At 58.0% G+C, this 16212-nt stretch overlaps 3 protein-coding genes across 6 annotated transcripts in view; 2 read left to right on the top strand and 1 right to left on the bottom strand.

The window, feature by feature from the left end:
* Window positions 1–16212, bottom strand: part of Ndufa13 (NADH:ubiquinone oxidoreductase subunit A13) — a 200475-nt gene that overhangs the window by 14964 nt on the left and 169299 nt on the right. The gene's annotated exons all lie outside the window — the stretch shown is intronic.
* Calr3 (calreticulin 3) lies at window positions 117–7449 on the top strand. The gene is made up of 9 exons (XM_090335300.1): window positions 117–405; window positions 520–621; window positions 1584–1787; window positions 2455–2549; window positions 2950–3132; window positions 4148–4249; window positions 4399–4530; window positions 5992–6084; window positions 7230–7449. The coding sequence occupies exons 1-9, from the start codon at window positions 312–314 to the stop codon at window positions 7371–7373; spliced, it is 1149 nt and encodes a 382-aa protein (XP_090191426.1). The 5' UTR covers window positions 117–311; the 3' UTR covers window positions 7374–7449.
* The window catches only part of Eps15l1 (epidermal growth factor receptor pathway substrate 15 like 1), a 42457-nt gene continuing 36279 nt past the window's right edge, over window positions 10035–16212 (top strand). For all 4 annotated transcript variants that reach the window (XM_090335211.1, XM_090335220.1, XM_090335204.1 and 1 more), the window contains exon 1: window positions 10035–10094. In XM_090335211.1, coding sequence (XP_090191337.1) covers window positions 10062–10094 — 33 coding nt within the window. In that variant the 5' untranslated portion in view covers window positions 10035–10061. The remainder of the gene's footprint in view (window positions 10095–16212) is intronic.

The following is a 16212-nucleotide window of genomic DNA, read 5'->3' as shown; positions in this document are numbered from 1 at the left end:
GCGTCCTAGGTCATCATAGCGAGGCATCATGGGACAAGTAGTTCCGGGCTATCTCCCGGCGTGCACCACGTCCCGAAGACCAATGATGTGTCCCACATCATAATCGCAATGCATCCTGGGACGGGTAGTTCCCGCTGGTTCCCGACGTAAAGCGCGCTCTGCCTACCAGAGGTGGCCTCAGGTCACAATCGCGAAGCGTGACGGGAGTTGTAGTTTGAGGCCGGGGCAGCGCGACTGGCTCGTCCGCTGCGAGCGCAGGCGGCAGCGAGAGGCGGAGGCGGAGGCGGAGGAGGGGCGTCGCGCGCGTGGCCATGGTCCCGGCTCGCGTGGCCGCGCTCTGCGCCGTGTGCGCGCTGCGGGTGGTGCTGGCTACCGTCTACTTCCGGGAGGAGTTCCTGGACGGAGGTGACGGGCCGCCCCGCCGGGGGGCCGGGGTCCCGGGCCGGGGGCCGCCCCGCCGGGGGTCCCGGGCCGGGGGGCGCCGCTCCCCGCGCTGACGCGTGTGGTTTCCGCCCGCAGAGCGCTGGAGGAACCGCTGGGTGCAGTCCACCAACGACTCCAAATTCGGGCACTTCACGGTCTCGTCGGGCAAGTTTTATGGGCATAAAGAGAAGGACAAAGGTGGGTGCGCGAGTTCGAGGCCCGCCTGGGCCCCGCGCGCCCGCCCCGGAGGCGCGAGCCGCTCAGCCCTCCGGTCCCGGCTATTCAGGAGCCCCGCGCTCAGGCCCAAGGACCAAAAAGAGCAGCATGAGCGCCCACACCTGCCGTCCCAGCCGCCCAGCAGGCTGAGAACTGGAGGTCAAAGCCAGCCTGGGCGGGAAAGTGCAGGACCAACCACCCAAATGCTAAACTGGAGGCGTGGTTCAACTGCTAGAGCGCTAGCCTTGAGCAGAAGAAGCTCGGGAGCGGTGCCCACGCCTAAGTTTAAGTCCCAGGAAGAACAAAACAGCCCGGCATCCATCCGAGTCTCACTCCTGTAATCCCAGTTTAGCTGGGATGCAAGGAGCGTGATTCATAGCCAGACTGGGCAGGAAAGCATGTGAAGGTCTTAGTGGGGCTGTGTGGCTCAAGTGGTAGAGCGCTAGCCTTTGATTTGAAGAGCTCGGGGACAGCACCCAGGCCCAGAGTTCAAGCCCCACCACTGACTAAAAAAAAAAAAAAAATCTGATTTTGACCGGTGTGGTAACTCATGCCTGTAATCCTAGCTACGGGAGACTGAGATCTGAGGATCTCTGTTCAAAGCCAGCCAGGGAAGTAAAGTCCATGAGACTCTTATCTCAAATGAATCACCAGAAACTGGGAAGTGGCACTGTGGCTCAAGTGGTAGAGAGCTAGCCTTGAACACAGAGGTTCAGGGACAGCGCACAGGCCCTGAGTTCAAGCCCCAGGACTAGCAAAGAAAACAAAAAAATATTGCTGGGGATGTGGACCCATGGTAAGAGCACCTGCCCTGCTGGCCTGGGCCCTGAGCTCAGATCAGCATGTGAAAGCACACTGCCACTGCAGTGGATGGGGTTGTTGGGGACAGGGGGGGACCCTAGCACAGCCCCCCACACTGGGTCACGAGTACTGTCCCTCGGAAGGTCTGCAGACCACGCAGAATGGCCGGTTCTACGCCATCTCCGCCCGCTTCAAGCCATTCAGCAACAAGGGCAAGACACTCGTGGTCCAGTACACGGTAAAGCACGAGCAGAAGATGGACTGCGGGGGGGGCTACGTGAAGGTCTTCCCCGCCGACCTGGACCAGAGGAACCTGAACGGGAAGTCCCCTTACTACATCATGTTTGGTGAGCGGGCCGCCACAGGGCCCCCCCCCCCAGGAACTCCAGAATCCCCAGGGAATTTCTGTTGCCAGAAAGGGCGTTGAGCTCAGAACCTTGACAGTTGAGAGGCGGTCTCCCTGCATATCCCCTTGCAAACTTCCTCTCTCTGCCTCTCTTTGCCAGTCCTAGGACTCGAACTCAGGGCCTGAACACTGTCCTTGGGTTTTCTCAAGGCTAGAGCTTGCTTGCTTGCTTGCTTGCTTTCTCTTTCTTTCTTTTGCCAGTCCTTGGGCTTGAACTCAGTGCCTGGGCACGGATCCTGAGCTCTGTGTGCTCAAGGCTGACACTCTACCACTCGATTCATTGGAAATAAGAGTCTCCAGACTTTAGTGTCCGAGCTGGCTTTCATCCACAATCCTCAGATCGCAGTGTCCTGGGTTGCTAGGGTGACAGGCATGAGCCATCGCGCCCAGCTGTTTCCCTGTGCAGCCCAGGCTGGCCTCAAATGTGGAGTCTTCCTACCCCAGCCTCCCCGGGGACTGGGATGACAGGGGCACCACCCCACTATCCTATCCTCGCAGCAGCCTGCTTCCCAGGGGTGACTGGTGGTAGGGGAGTGAGCTCACGGGGTGTGTCTCAGTTCTCACTGCCTGCTGGAGAGCACGGCTAAGCAGCCCCACATTTCCCGTAGGACCCGACATTTGTGGGTTTGATATCAAGAAGGTTCATGTCATTTTACATTTCAAGAATCAGTATCACCCAAACAAGAAGCACATCAGGTGTAAGGTAAGGAAACGCGCTCCGTGCCATCCAGCCCTTGATGGGAGGGAGCCCCTCTCAAAGGTATATGCCTGGCAGGCTTCAAAGCACCATCCTCAGAGCCCAGCCTCCTGAGTCGTGGGCATGGCAGGCGTGAGCTCTATATCTGGTTGGACACGTTGGGGCTTGGGTACTGCTCCTGAACCTTTCCACTTTAGCTGGCGCTCTGCCACGTTGAGCCCTGGCACCACTTTTGCTTTTTCAGTAGTTCCTTGGTGAGAGGAATCTCACAGACTTCCCTGCCCCTGGCTGGCTTTGAAACCATGCTGTGCTGGGCCTTGTAAGGAGCTGGGATGAAAAGCTAGAGCTACAGCACCAGTAGGTGTGAGCTTGACACGGGCTGTGTGGCTTCTCACCACCGCTGCAGGTGGATGGCTTCACGCACCTCTACACACTGATCTTACGGCCCGATCTGACCTACGAGGTGAAGATCGACGGCCAGGCCATCGAGTCTGGCAGCATCGAGTACGACTGGCACCTGACCTCTCTGAAGAATGCGGAGAAGGCAGAGGCTAAAGGCAGGGATCCAGCAGAGGTGCCCTCCGCTCAGGTATGGGTGCCAGGGCCCTGCATCTTTGTGATGGCGAGCCATGCATCAGAGCACATGCCCACCCACCAGCCTGGTGGCCACGTGTCCCGAGCCACGCCTGAGAGAGCAGCTCTGGGAGGTTTGCTGTGGAGACAGAGAATTGTTTTTTATTTTTTTGGCCGGTTGTCCAACTTGAACTCTGGGCCTGGGCATTGTCCGTGAGCTCTTCAGCTCAAGGCTACCGCCCTACCCTTGAGTCACAGCCCCACTTCGTTTTCTGGTGGTTAATTGGGGAGAAAAGTCTCACGGACTTTAGTGCCCAGCCTGGCCTTGAACCTTGATCCTTAGGTCTCAGCCTCCCGAGTAGCTAGGATGGCAGGAGATACCGCACTTGGCTAGAGTTGTTTTTATAACGACTGGTTTTCAGCAGCCCTGGAGTTTGAAGATGATCTATGGCCCCCAGTCCCCTAACACACATATACACGCGTCTACACACGCACAGGTCACACACGGGCATGACTGTGTATATACACAGACACATGCAGAGGTGCATGTATGTGTCAGTTTGAGGGCTTGAATTCAGTCTGGGCGCTGTCCCTGAGCTGCTTTTGCTCAAGGCTGGCGCACTACCCTTGAGCCACCACTCTCCTCTGACTGTTGTAGTGAATCATTGCAGATGAGCGTCTCACACTTTCATGCCAAGGCTGGCTTTGAGCTCTGGTCCTCAGAACCACCGCCACCTGGCAACACTCAGGCCTGGCAATACCCGTGCCTGGCAGCCCCTGACTTTATTTAGGGGACGTCACTGTGCAGTGTGCCACTGTGAGTGTGTGTGTGTGTGTGTGTGTGTGTGTGTGTGTGTGTGCGCGCGCGTGCACATGCGCACGCGCATGTCTGAGACTCAGTGGTACACGTGCTTTCCTCCCTGTCCCCAGCCATCCCTGGGTAGGCCCTGGAGTATTTCCTAACTGTCCTGCTTGGGGTGCACCCCTTATCTGTCCTATCTGCACACCTCATGTCTCCCCGGCCCCGGCAGGACTGGGAAAAACACTTCCTGGACGCCAGTGCACCGAGCGACTGGAACAGTGAGCTGGACGGGGACTGGCAGGCGGCCATGCTGCAGAAGCTTCCCTACCAGGTGTGCACCGCTGCCCACTCCCGCCCCACTCCCCTGGCCCCCTGCCCACCACACTCACCCCCACTCACCCAGGCACCCCCTGCCCACCAGACTCACCCTACTTGCACCGGCCCCCCACCCCACTCACCCCGGGCACCCCATTGTTGCAGGACAGCCTCAGAGCAGAAGGCATTGATCGCGACGTGTGGCTGCACCACAAGATGCAGTCGGCCAGCTCCCTGCTCCAGCACGACCTCTCGGAGTTCGAGAACATTGGTGCCATCGGCCTGGAGCTGTGGCAGGTGACCTTGGCACGCATGCGCGTATACACGCAGGCACGCACGCACGCACACACGGCAGCGTCCGACTACCAGGGCAGCTTCGCCTCATCACCAGCCACCTTGCTCTTCTTTTTTTATTTTGTCGGTCCTGGGACTTGAACTCTGGGCCGGGACAATGTCCCTGAGCTCTTCAGCTCAGGGCAGGTGGTGCTCTACCACTTGAGCCACTTCCCTACTTCTGGCTTTTTCATGGTTCATTGGAGGGAAGTCTCATGGACTTTCATGCCCAGGCAGGCTTTGAACCAAGATCCTGAGATCTCAGCCTCTAAGTAGCTGACAGGTGTGAGCCACCGAGGCTGACAGTGCTGGGATTGAACTCAGGCCTTCTCTTGTGAGGCAGGTGCTCTACAATTGGTCCATGTCCTCCAAGCCCCTTTTGTGTTTCTTATTCTTCAGATCAACCTCATATGGTATTGGGGAGGGGTCTGGACCCCAGTCTCCCGCCTCTGCCTCTTGTAGGCATTCAACTTTTTTGGTTTTTTTTTTTTTTTTTGCCAATCCTGGGCTTGGGGCCTGAGCACTGTCCTTGGGCTTTCTCAAGGCTAGAGCTCTACCACTTGAGCCTCAGCACCACTTCTGGCTTTTTCTATGTGTGTGGTACTGAGGAATGGAACCCGGGTCTTCATGCATGCTAGGCAAGCACTCTACCACTAGGCCATGTCCCCGGCCTTGGTACATTACTTCTTGAACTTTGATACCCCTTCCCATGTTTTTCTCCCATTCCCCACCCCAACTTGTTTTTTGGGATAGGGTTTACATTTTTTTTTTTAATTTACTGGGTTGACGTTGCACAAAGCTAAAATTACAGGCATAGGCTGCCACATTTCGTCTACTTTAGGTTTTATTTCTGTCTTTTGGGGGTGTTGTCCAGGCTACCCTACTATGCAGGCTGGCCGGGAGCATGGTCTTCCTCTCTCAGCCTGGCAATGCTGGATGGGAGTCAGGCCACGCGCCTGGGCACGTGACTGCTCCCTGCTGTGGCTGCTGCTGTCCCCGCCTGGGTGTGGTTCCTGAGGCATGTTGCTGCGCCTTAGCACTTTACTCACAGAACACAACCAGCTTTTTGCTGGTTAATTGGAGACGAGAGTCAAACAGACTTTCTGGTCTGGTTTCAAACCAGGACCCTTAGCTCCTGGGCTCCTGGCTGGGGTTGCAGGGGTGAGGCCCCACAGCCACTGCACTGGAGTTATTTATCTAAGACCTGTGATTGACTTGGCGCGGGAGCCAGGGCTCAGGGCTTCTGTCACTACTATCCACGGACAGTGGATGCTGTTCCTGCACAGAGCTAACACACAAACAGCCATCACCGCAGCCGTGGAGGCCAGCGTGGTGGGGGGAAGGGGGAAAGCCAGGCAACACACAACAGGGGTGCTAGGCAATGGCCAGCCCAGCAAGGCACCCTGGGCCCTCCTTTCCCTGCAGGTGAGGTCTGGAACCATCTTTGATAACTTCCTGATCACCGATGATGAGGAATATGCAGAGAATTTCGGCAAGGCCACCTGGGGTGAGACCAAGGTAAGCACCCTGACCCCCCTCCCAACTATCTACCCCCCAACTGACAATCCAGTGGCCACCAGGCGTCCTGGGGCCCCAGCACCCCAAAATACCAGCACTGCCAGTCACCCCCACTGTGACCTGCTTTGAGAATGCGACATGACTGCGGGGAGCTTTCTGTCACCAGAGGAACGGCAGAGCATGCCAGGATCCGCTGGCCTGATCACAAAAGCAGGTGGCGGCGGTGGGGCATTCGGTGCAGCCCCATTGGTGGCGCTGCCTCTGGGCCTGTTGGGAATGGGGGTGGGGGAGATGGCTGAACAGAACTGTTCACCCCAGCAGTCCCCAGGGGAAAAGGGGGAGGCCTGGGTCCTCAGTCTGGGAGGCCACAGTCCCATGACCTAAACTCCTCCCACCAGGTCCCACCTCCATCCTTTCTTTTTCAGTTTCTGGGACTTGAACTCAAGGCCTGGGCACCGTCCCTGAGCTCTTCAGCCCCAGGCTACCACGCTGCCACTTAGGGCCACAGCGCCACTTCTGGTTTTCTGGTGGTTCATTGGGGGTATGAGGGTCATGGACTTTCCTGCCCAGACAGGCCTTGAACTGCAATCCTCAGACCTCAGCCTCCTGAGTAGCTGGGACGACAGGCTTCTTAAAATCCCAGCACCTCTCAGGCCGGAAACGGGCCTGTTGCTCCCGGCCTCTGCGGAATTACTCATTAACCTTAGCAGCACTTCCTCCTTCAGACCCCTTCCTACTTCAGGGCACGGAGCAGCACCTCATCAACTATGAATATCCCAGAATCATGGTCCCCTCTGCTGTGGGTTGAGTTTGGGCCCTCATGAATAAAGCCTTTCTGGGCCTTCTTGGACCGTGGTCCCCCTTACAATGTCAGGAGAGACGGAGGTGTGGTCCCTGGAGAATCTAGATCACAAACCCACCAGAGACCGGGCTCCTTCCTCATTTGTGAAGCAGGCCCCGCTAAGCCAGCCAGTTGCAGCTAATCAGAAAGAAGAACAACGGTAACCCTCGGAGCCCAGCACCCCATGGGGCTTTTGAGTGGTATTCGGGCCCTGATCTTTAGAGCCTCATATTCCCTTTACCTCAGGTTGGTGTGGAAGCTTCTGGAAGATCCCCATGAACCTGTTTTTGGTTTGGTCCTCCAGGATCCAGAGAGGGAGATGGATGCCATCCAGGCCAAGGAGGAGATGAAGAAAGCCCGGGAGGAAGATGAGCAGGAGATGCTGATGAACAGGTTTCTAGGGCAGGATGGCCGCTTCAGTAACTTCTTCGGGAGGGACGGCCTCTAGCTGCGCCCTGCAGAGGACTGCGGGCTACAAACCCACTTCTGCGTCCCCGACATTTAAAAGCTCATCTCTTTATGTAGTCATTCGTCCGGTTTTCTTTGCACAATATGCCCCATGTTTCTGGGGTCCACCTGGGCACCAGAAGCCACAGGCCAACTTTCTGCTGCTTACCAATACCAAATTTTGAACTCAGGACCTTGCATTTGCCAAGCAGGCACTCTACCACTTGAGCAATGCCCCCAGTACCTTCTGTTCTGGTTATTTTGAGCAGGGTCTTGCTTTTTGTCTTGGCTAGCCAGGGCCGAAATATTCCAATTTACAATTTCCACATAATGACAAAGATAGACTCACTGGTTGGTTGGTCAGTTTGGTTTGCACCTGAACCGGGGCTTGACCTCAAGACATTGTGCTCTTATTTGGCTTTTCTTCTCAAGACCAATGCTCTATCACTTGAGCCATACCTCCAGTTGTAGCTTTTTGCTGGTCCGTTGGAGAGCGGAATCTGCCTGGCTTTATCTTTCTGGGCAGTCCTCAGATCTCAGCCTCTGGAGTTGCTAGGCTTGGTGGCCTGAGCCTCTGGCACCTGGCATTGTTTATTACTCTCTGTATTTTAATTTGTTTCTCTACCTCAGACAGCAATGCACCAGTGGAAACAAGAAATTTCTCACCTGGTCTGAAAGATTTTTTAAATCAGTCCTGGGACTTGAACTCTGGACCTGGGCACTGTCCCTGAGCTCTTCAGCTCAAGGCTAGTGTTCTACCACTTGAGCCACAGCACCACTTCCGGTTTTCTGGTGGTTCATTGAAGAAAGGAGTCTCATGGTCTCAGGCTGGCTTTGAGCTGAAATCCTCAGATCTCAGCCAATGGAGTAGCTAGGATGACAGGCGTGAGCCACTGGTGCCAGCAAGATCCTATCCTCTCCTTTCCTTTCCTTTCCCTTCTTCCCTCCCCCCTCCCTACCTAACCTTCTTAGATATTCAGTTAATTGAGATGTAAATCTCATGAACTTTCACTCAGGGAGGCCTGAAATCACCATAGGCTGCATTTTTTCAGCCTATGAGCAGCTAGAATTACAGGTATCAGCTACTGTGCCAGGACTCACACTTTCCTTAACTCCTTTTATAAAGGTCAGTAAAATGCATTTAAAAAACAGAATCTTTTATTTCTTCTGCTCGTAACTCAACTTAGCTAATGTGTGTGTGTGTGTGTGTGTGTGTGTGTGTGTGTGTGTTGTGCCCGCGCACGCGCAGGCAGACCAGCAGGTATTTGCATCTGCCAATGTTGGGGATTGAACTCAGGGCCTGGGCACTATCCCTGAGCCTTTGTGCTTTGGCTTTTTTGTGGTTAATTGGACATAAGAGTCTTATGGACTTTCCTGCCCAGGCTGGCTTTGAACCCTGATCCTCAGATCTCAGCCTCCTGGGTAGCTAGGATTACAGGCGTGAGCCCCAAGCCACTGGTGCCCTGCAGCCATGCACATTTTTTTGTTGTTGTTTTGGTGGGGTTTTTTTTGTTTTTTGTTTTTTGGCCAGTGCTGGGGCCTGAACTCAGGGCCCGAGTACTATCCTTGGGGTTTTTCAAGGCTGGTGCTCTACCACCTGAGCCACAGCACCACTTCTAGCTTGTTCAATTCTGAGGAATTGAACCCAGGGCTTTGTGCAAGCTACGCAAGCACTCTACCACTAGGCCAACTCCTGGCCACCCTTTCCCCTTTTTTTTATTTAATGTATGCAGGTACTGAGGCTTGAACTCAGGGCTTTGTGCTCCCCCTTATTATTGTTGTCTTTGTTATTTGAGACGGGAATTCCTACCTGGTAGTGACGAGTATTTGGCTGCTGGCACTCTACCACCTGAGCCACGCCTCCACCTCTGACCTCCTGCTTTGTAACTGGAGATGAGCCTCTGGAATTTGGGCTGGGGTTCGGTCCTCAGTACAGGAGAAAAGACCAATAAAAAAGAGTCGGATCCTCCGATCCCAGCCCGCGAGCGAGCGAGCCAGCCAGCCCTGCCCGGCTCCACCCTCCAGCCTGGTCGGTGTGCACCCCGTCTCCACACCGCTGTCTGCCAGCTGCAGGCCCCGTGTGTCGCTGCCTCCGGAGTCCCTGGATGACCAGCATGCCCAGGTCACGGGCCCCAGCCGCGGGCTGCCCACCCGGGAGGCCGGGCCTGGGGGCCTGGGCGGCCTGGCTGGGGCGGGGGCACGAGTGGGACAGGAAAGGCAGGCAGGAGGCCAGATCCCAGGCTGGCCTGGCCCGCAGAGGCCTCGGGCGGCGGGGGCGGCTCCCCTGCGGGCACCGCAGCCCGGCCGGGGGCTCGGGCCCCACCCACCGCCTTCCCAGAACACGGGGCTCCTCCAGCGGCTAGCGGATCCGGTGAGGGGCCGGATCGTGCTCCGGGGCGGCGGGGCCGGGGACGCACCCACGTGGAGCGCCGAGGCAGGTGACAGGGATCCGCCCGGGACAGCCCCGCTCCGGCCCCGCCGCCCCGCCCGCCTCGGGCGTGGACGCCAGCGCTCAGCCCCGCCCCGGGCCCGCCCTCCGGCGCCTCTACGCACGCGCACACCTGACCCGGGTCCCGCCCCCGTCCGGGAGGGGCTGCGCGCGCACCGTCCCCGCCCCAGTGCGCACGCGCTGCGGGGCCCCGCCCCCCCCCCCGTTCCCCGGGCGCTGGGAGCCCGAGTCGGCGGGAAGATGGCGGCGCCGCTCATCCCCCTCTCCCAGCAGGTACGGGCGGGGCGCGCCGGTAGGGAGCGGTGCGGGGTCGTGGCGCGGGGCCCGCGCGGCGTGAGGATGCCGGGGCGCGGGGAGGCCCGGCCGGGGGGCGGCGGCGGGGGGCGGCGCCGAGGGTCCCGCGGCGCGGCCCTGAAGGTGACAGGCCGGCGCGGCCCGCATCCTCCGGCGCCGGGGCGACCTCCGCTGGCGGCGACCCGCCGGGGCCCGGGCGCACGGCGGCTCCGCCCTCGCGGGTCCGGGCCCGGGCCCCGGCGGGCGGCGAGCGCGGGGCGGGGTGCGGGCCGCGCCGGCGCCCGGCGTCTTTGTCTCCCGCGGGGGTCCCGCGCCGAGCCGCCGCCCGCCCGGCCCCGCTCCGCGGAAGGGGGCGTCGGGGCTCCCCGGGCCCGGCCCGCACCGTGGCCGGGTTGCCGACCGACGGCGCCCCGGCTGCGTCCGCGGCGCGTCCGAGCGACCGTGCGATGGTGGGGCCGGGGCCCGCGCCGCTGCGGAGCGGCCGGGAGCGTCTTCACGCCTCCGCCCGTCCCTCCGCGGAGCGCCCTGCCCGCGGCGCAGCCCCCGGCACCGCGGCGGACGCGCAAGGTCGCCGCCGGCCCGCGCCGTGACTCAGGAGGGCCGCACACCCGCGGGTCGGCCGTGGGGCTGGAACGCCAGGTCTGGGCGCCGCCGCTCACCGTGGTTGCCCGATGAGCTCCCCACCCCTTGAGCCTCGGCGCCACTTCGGCTTTTCGCTGGGTTTGGAGAGGAGAGTCCCACGCTGGCATTGAACCATGCCCGTCCCCTGCCGCCGGCGCCTCTCCCTCTGAGCATCCTCGAAAGGAGCTGCGGCTTCTCCCGCGGCGGCTCTTCCCTCTGGGGTGTCAGTGATGGGGCAGTGGGCCTGGTGGCCCTCCGTCACCTGACCGGGAAGCGTCCCTGCTCGTGAAGTCTTGCAGGAGCTGGCCAGCCTGCAGCACTCTTACTGAATGGATAGGGCTGAAGACCCCTGGCTATTAATTAACAGGTTCTTCTGACTTAACACCTAGTGCTCTGTAAACTGTTAAGTGAGTCCGGGCTCCTGTTGCCCTCTTGACCTGCTGCCTCCCAGACAGCTGGGATTACAGGTGCCTGACAACACACCCGGCCCGCTGCATGTTGTTATTAATATTTGTTTTTATTTTTTATATTTTTGCAGTACAGAAAATTGAACACAGGGCTTTGCATGGGCTAAGCAAGTATTGTACCACGTAAGCCCCACCCCAAGCCTAATTCTTAAGTACCACAGTTCCAGAGAGCGTATTGGGAGAGAAACCCAGTAAACTCACTTAATGAGAAAGCATTTTCTCTCTTTCTCCTTCCTTCCTTCCTTCATTTTTCTTTAATTTTCTTTCCCTCCCTTTCTTTTTTTGGGGTTGGGGGGCCGGTCAGTCATGGGGTTTGAACTCTCCTTCCTTTTTTTCTTTTTTCTGCCTGTCGTGGGCTAGGGCTCAGGGCCTGAGCACTGTCCTTGGGTTTTCTCAAGGCCAGAGCTCTACCAGTTGAGCCTCAGCACCACTTCTGGCTTTTACTATGTATGTGGTACTGAGGAATTGAACCTGGGTCTCCGTGCATGCTAGGCAAGCTAAGCCAGACTCCCAGCCCCCGTGTTTCCTCTTATAATATGTGCTGGTCCTGGAACTCATGGACTGGGTTCTAGGCTTGAATCACAGCTCGACTTCTGGCTTTTTGGTAGTTAGTTGGAGATAAGAGTCTCATGGACTTTTCTGCCAGGCCCACTTCAAACTGTGATCTTAGATCTCAGCTGCCTGAGCTAAGATTACAGGGGTGAACCTTCTGGCACCCAGCTTGTGCGGGTGTGGGTGTGGGTGTACACGTGCGCGTGCTTGAACTCAGGGCCTGGGTGATATCCTGAGCTTTTTCACTCACATCTGTTTCACTCTTCTTACTTGAGCCACAGCTCCACCTGTGGATTTTTTGGGGGGCGGGGTAGTCAGTTAATCAGAGATAAGTCTCACAGGTGTTCCTCCTGGGCTGGCTTCAACTCTAGCCCTTAGATTCCAGCCTCTTGAGTAGCTAGGATTACAGGAGTCTGCCAGGGCACTCAAGTCAGAGTTTCCATCAACTGAGGTGCTCTCCTTTAAACTGTAATGACGCGGTGGCCTGTCCTCAGAACCTCACACTCTTGCTTGGCTTTTTCACGCAAGGTTGGAGCTCTGCCACTTGAACCACAGCTCCACGTCTGTCTTTCTGGTGGTTGACTGGAGACGAGTCTCACAGACTTTCTTGTCTGGGCTGGTGTTGAACCTCGATCATCAGATCTCAGACTCCTGAGGAGCTGGTGCGGTAGCCACCGCCGTGTGCTTCGGTCTGATTTTGACAGCAGCTCCTGTTGTGGGTGCATTGCAGTGCCCTCACCCTGCACCTGCTCGGGAGGGAGGGTCTTTGTTGTCCTCTGGTCTCTGAGAGTAGGATGGAGATGTGTCGCTGGAGGCCGCCTGCCTCCTGCCTCCTGCCTCCAGCCTTTGTGATGGAAGTCTGTTTTTATTCTTTTTCCTCTCGGTCAATCCTGGGGCTAGCACTCAGGGCCTCGAGCTCTTCCTTTCTTCCTCTTAGGTGCCTGCAGCTCCCAGCAGCCATGTGTGTCGCATTTCTCCCCCCCCCCCCCCAGCCCAAGTCCTACAGTGCTTCCCTGTCGCCAACTGTCACTTCCCAACTCCTTCCATGTGGCCTTTCCCAGAGGCCCCATCTGCAGTCCCATGAAGCACCCCACATCACCATCTGCCTCCCCACCCCTGGAGCACTGCCTGGAAGCTGTGTGCCCTTAGACCCGTGCCTACCTGCTCCATCCAGGAGCTGGGACAGGCCTGCTGGGCATTGCACTCCTGCCTTTTCCTTCCCACATGGGCAGCAGCCAGAACTGGGGAGATGGAGCCATCAGGCTGTTGCTCTGGCAGCTTCTCCTGCTCTGGCAGCTTCTCCTGCTCTGGCCTTCTTGCTGAGCGAAGGAAGGTGTGGCCAAGTTTTCTTCCTTCAGATAATTGTGTCCGTATGTCTGTCTCTCTGCTCCTTTTTTTCTTTTGGCAGTACTTAGGACCAAACTAAGGGCCTTGTGCTTGCTAGGCAGGGATGCCCTGCCATCTGAGCCACACCCCCTTTTCTGCTTTAGTTTTCAGATAGGGACTCTAGCTTTCTGCCTGTGACAGCCTCAGACTGCAGTCCTCTCCCAGTGCTGCTGGCGTAGCCCCCTTGACGTGTTGGTTGAGATGGGAAATCTTATGAAGATTTTGCCCAGCTGGCCTCCAGTGGCCGGCCTCCGGGTCTGCCTCCTGCGTAGCTGGAGTTACCACTAGCAGGAGCCATGTCTAGCGTGTCAGTCCCTGAGGCTGCGCTGCGCCAGGGGCTACTGTCATGCCACGTCAGAGGCTGGGCCCTCTCGGGCCTACAGCCAGGTGAGGAACACCAGTGGGCTCACAGGCCCCACAGAGGCACGCATGCCATCCACAGGCTTTCGTGGGGGCGGGCTTGCATCCAGAGGCTGTGACCAGGTGTGCAGACATGGCGAGGGACACGTGGAAAATGGACGGTCACCGGGTGCGCAGAGGCCACTCCCCACAGTGTGGGACAGGTGGGCCTGGAGACTTCCCATCCGCTCCACACTGACTGGTCTCCTTCCTTCCTTCCACAATCTTCCCTGTGACTCCCCCCACCCGCCACTGAAGGCTCTGAGCTTCCGCCTGCCTGGGCGTTTTCCTTGTCAGCATTTTGTGTTTCTCCTGTGTGTCCTGTGCCTTTCCCAGAAATGGAAGTGGCCCCACCCCAGCCTGTGGACAGTCTTCCTCCTGGTGGGTTGTTTAAATTAAGTACTGTTTATTGTTGTTATAAAAGTGATGAGTGGGCCAGGAGTTTGGCCTAGTGGTAGAGTGCTTGCCTAGCATGCACAAAGGCCCAGGTTCAATTCCTCAGTACCACATACACAGAAAAAGCCAGAAGTGGTGCTGTGGCTCAAGTGGTAGAGCTCTAGCCTTGGGAAAGCCCAAGGTCAGTGCTCAGGCCCTGAGCTCAAGCCCAGGACTGGTTTGAAAAAAAAGAAAAAGTGATGAGTACATTTCTTTCTGGACACTGCCACCCCTTCCCTCTCTCCCGGTCTCCCCTCCCGTCCCCATCCACAAGTTGTGTAGTTCACTTTCCACACAGAGCCTACACAGTTCCTCTTGTGGTTTTGAGACAGACTTTTGCTTGCAGTGCAGACTGTCCTGCAACTCTCCGTCTTCCCTTTCCCCTTCTCCCCTTCCTCTTCTTCCCCCTTCTCTGAAGCCTCCTGTTTCCTTGTGCGGGGCTCATCTCTGTTTGGGGGCGCTCTGGCCAGAACCAGGCTCCTGCTGCTTGGCCATCGCTCTCATCCTGAGCTGTTACCACTACAAGGCCCGCAGAGATGAAGGAGCTTGGAGGAGCCCCAGGGGGAACCCGTGCTGTAGAGTGCCCCCTTCTGCTGCTGGGCACTGTGCCCAGAGCGTCCTGCCCATAGTGTGCAGTGTGCTGTCTGCTGGAGACCGGAGCTTGACCTCGGTCCTGCTGCGATGCTAATGGAGGGGTTGAGGAGTGGTCCAAGCATCCAGATGGCACCCACGGCGTGGCTGCTGCCAGCCCCGGCTCCCGTGTGTGTGTGTGCCTGCGTGCATGCCCGTGTACTGAGGCTGGCACCCAGGGCCTGGACCTCTTGCTTGACCTTTTCACTCAAGTCTGGTGCACTCCCACTTGAGCCATGCCTCTAGTGCTGGCTTTGAAAAGTTATTGCAATGATCAAGGTCACGTACAGAGTTACACAGGTCAGGTCACAAGGACATTTCTTTTTGGTAATGTCATCCTTCCCTCAGTTTTTGTGGATTGTGGGGCTTGAACTCAGGGCCTGGTCTCTGTCCTGAGCTCTTCAGCTCAAAGCTCCCTGTCCTACCCTTGGAGCCACAGCGCCACTCTGGTTAGCTAGTGGTTAATTAAAGATAAGGGTCACTGTCTTTAGTGCCTGGGACTGGCTTTGAACTGTGATCCTCAGATCTCAGCCTCCACCTCGGTAGGTGGGTGGCACCGGCCTTGCTGGGCCTGCTCAGGACCGGGAGCCGCCAGCCATGGGGTGCTGAGCCCCAGAGCCCTCCACTCGTGGACTGTGGGTGTTGCAGGCATACGGAGCACGGCAGGCGCTGTGGCGATGGAGGCTTGCCTGCTACCCTCTGCCCGGGCGGCCTCAGGGGCCAGGGTGCCAACCCCCTGCTGTACCAGCACCACACAGGGAAGGGACAGGCGGCCCTGCCTGCCTGTATTCCCAGCTGGCCCCTCTGTTAGTGCAGGCAGTGCTGGGCTGGAGCCCTGCGTCGTGGGGCATGGGAAGTGCTGCCCACGGCTGCCCAGGGCCCTGAGGAGCCAAGCTGCAGCTCTCTCTGCGGCCTGACCGGTGGGCATGCTGAGGTGGCAGGCCAGGAGGCCGTTTGTCTTTGTGTGCCTCTGCCTTTCCTGGAGTTTGAACTCCAGGTCTGGGTGCTGTCCTAGGTTTTCTACTTCTGGCTTTTTACTTCCTATAGACTTCCCTGGACTGTGGTCCTCGTATCTCAGCCTCCTGAGTGACCCCTGCCTGACTCCATATGTGTGTGTGTGTGTGTGTGTGAGTCTGTCTGTCTGTCTGTGCCTGTCAGCGTGGCTTAGGGAGGCCGTGGGTGCAGAGGGGAGCACAGGTGCATGCTGGAAGACAGATGAGTCCAGCAGTAAACAGTTGCTGTAGGTGCAGCCAGCGGTGAGGGTGAGCTGGGAGCCTGATGTGCCTGGAGCTTCCGCTCCTGCACTGCTAGGTTTTTTTCCCCGCACTTTGGATGGACCTGGGGCCTTTCTCACGGGCTTAACTCTACCATGTGAGCGCCGAGTGGGTGCAGTATTTTGTGTTTGTCAGTCTCTCTGTGACCCAGGCAGGTCTGGAACTCAGCATCTCCTGCCCCAGCCTTCTGACGACTGAGATTGAAGGCATGCACTGTCATGCACAGGTTGGAATTGCTTGCCCTGTAGGATTGTTTGGTGGTCATCTGTCCCGGCCAACCTTGATGCCTAGGGCTGGGCTTCCTTGACTTGCAAACCAGGATTGCCCGGAGCA

Source organism: Megascapheus bottae, chromosome 1, assembly GCF_031878675.1.
Source record: "Megascapheus bottae isolate mThoBot1 chromosome 1, mThoBot2.hap1, whole genome shotgun sequence".
NCBI lineage: Eukaryota > Metazoa > Chordata > Mammalia > Rodentia > Geomyidae > Megascapheus > Megascapheus bottae.
The sequence above is the reverse complement of the archived record's forward strand: the minus strand, read 5'-3'. Positions and strand labels throughout refer to the sequence as shown.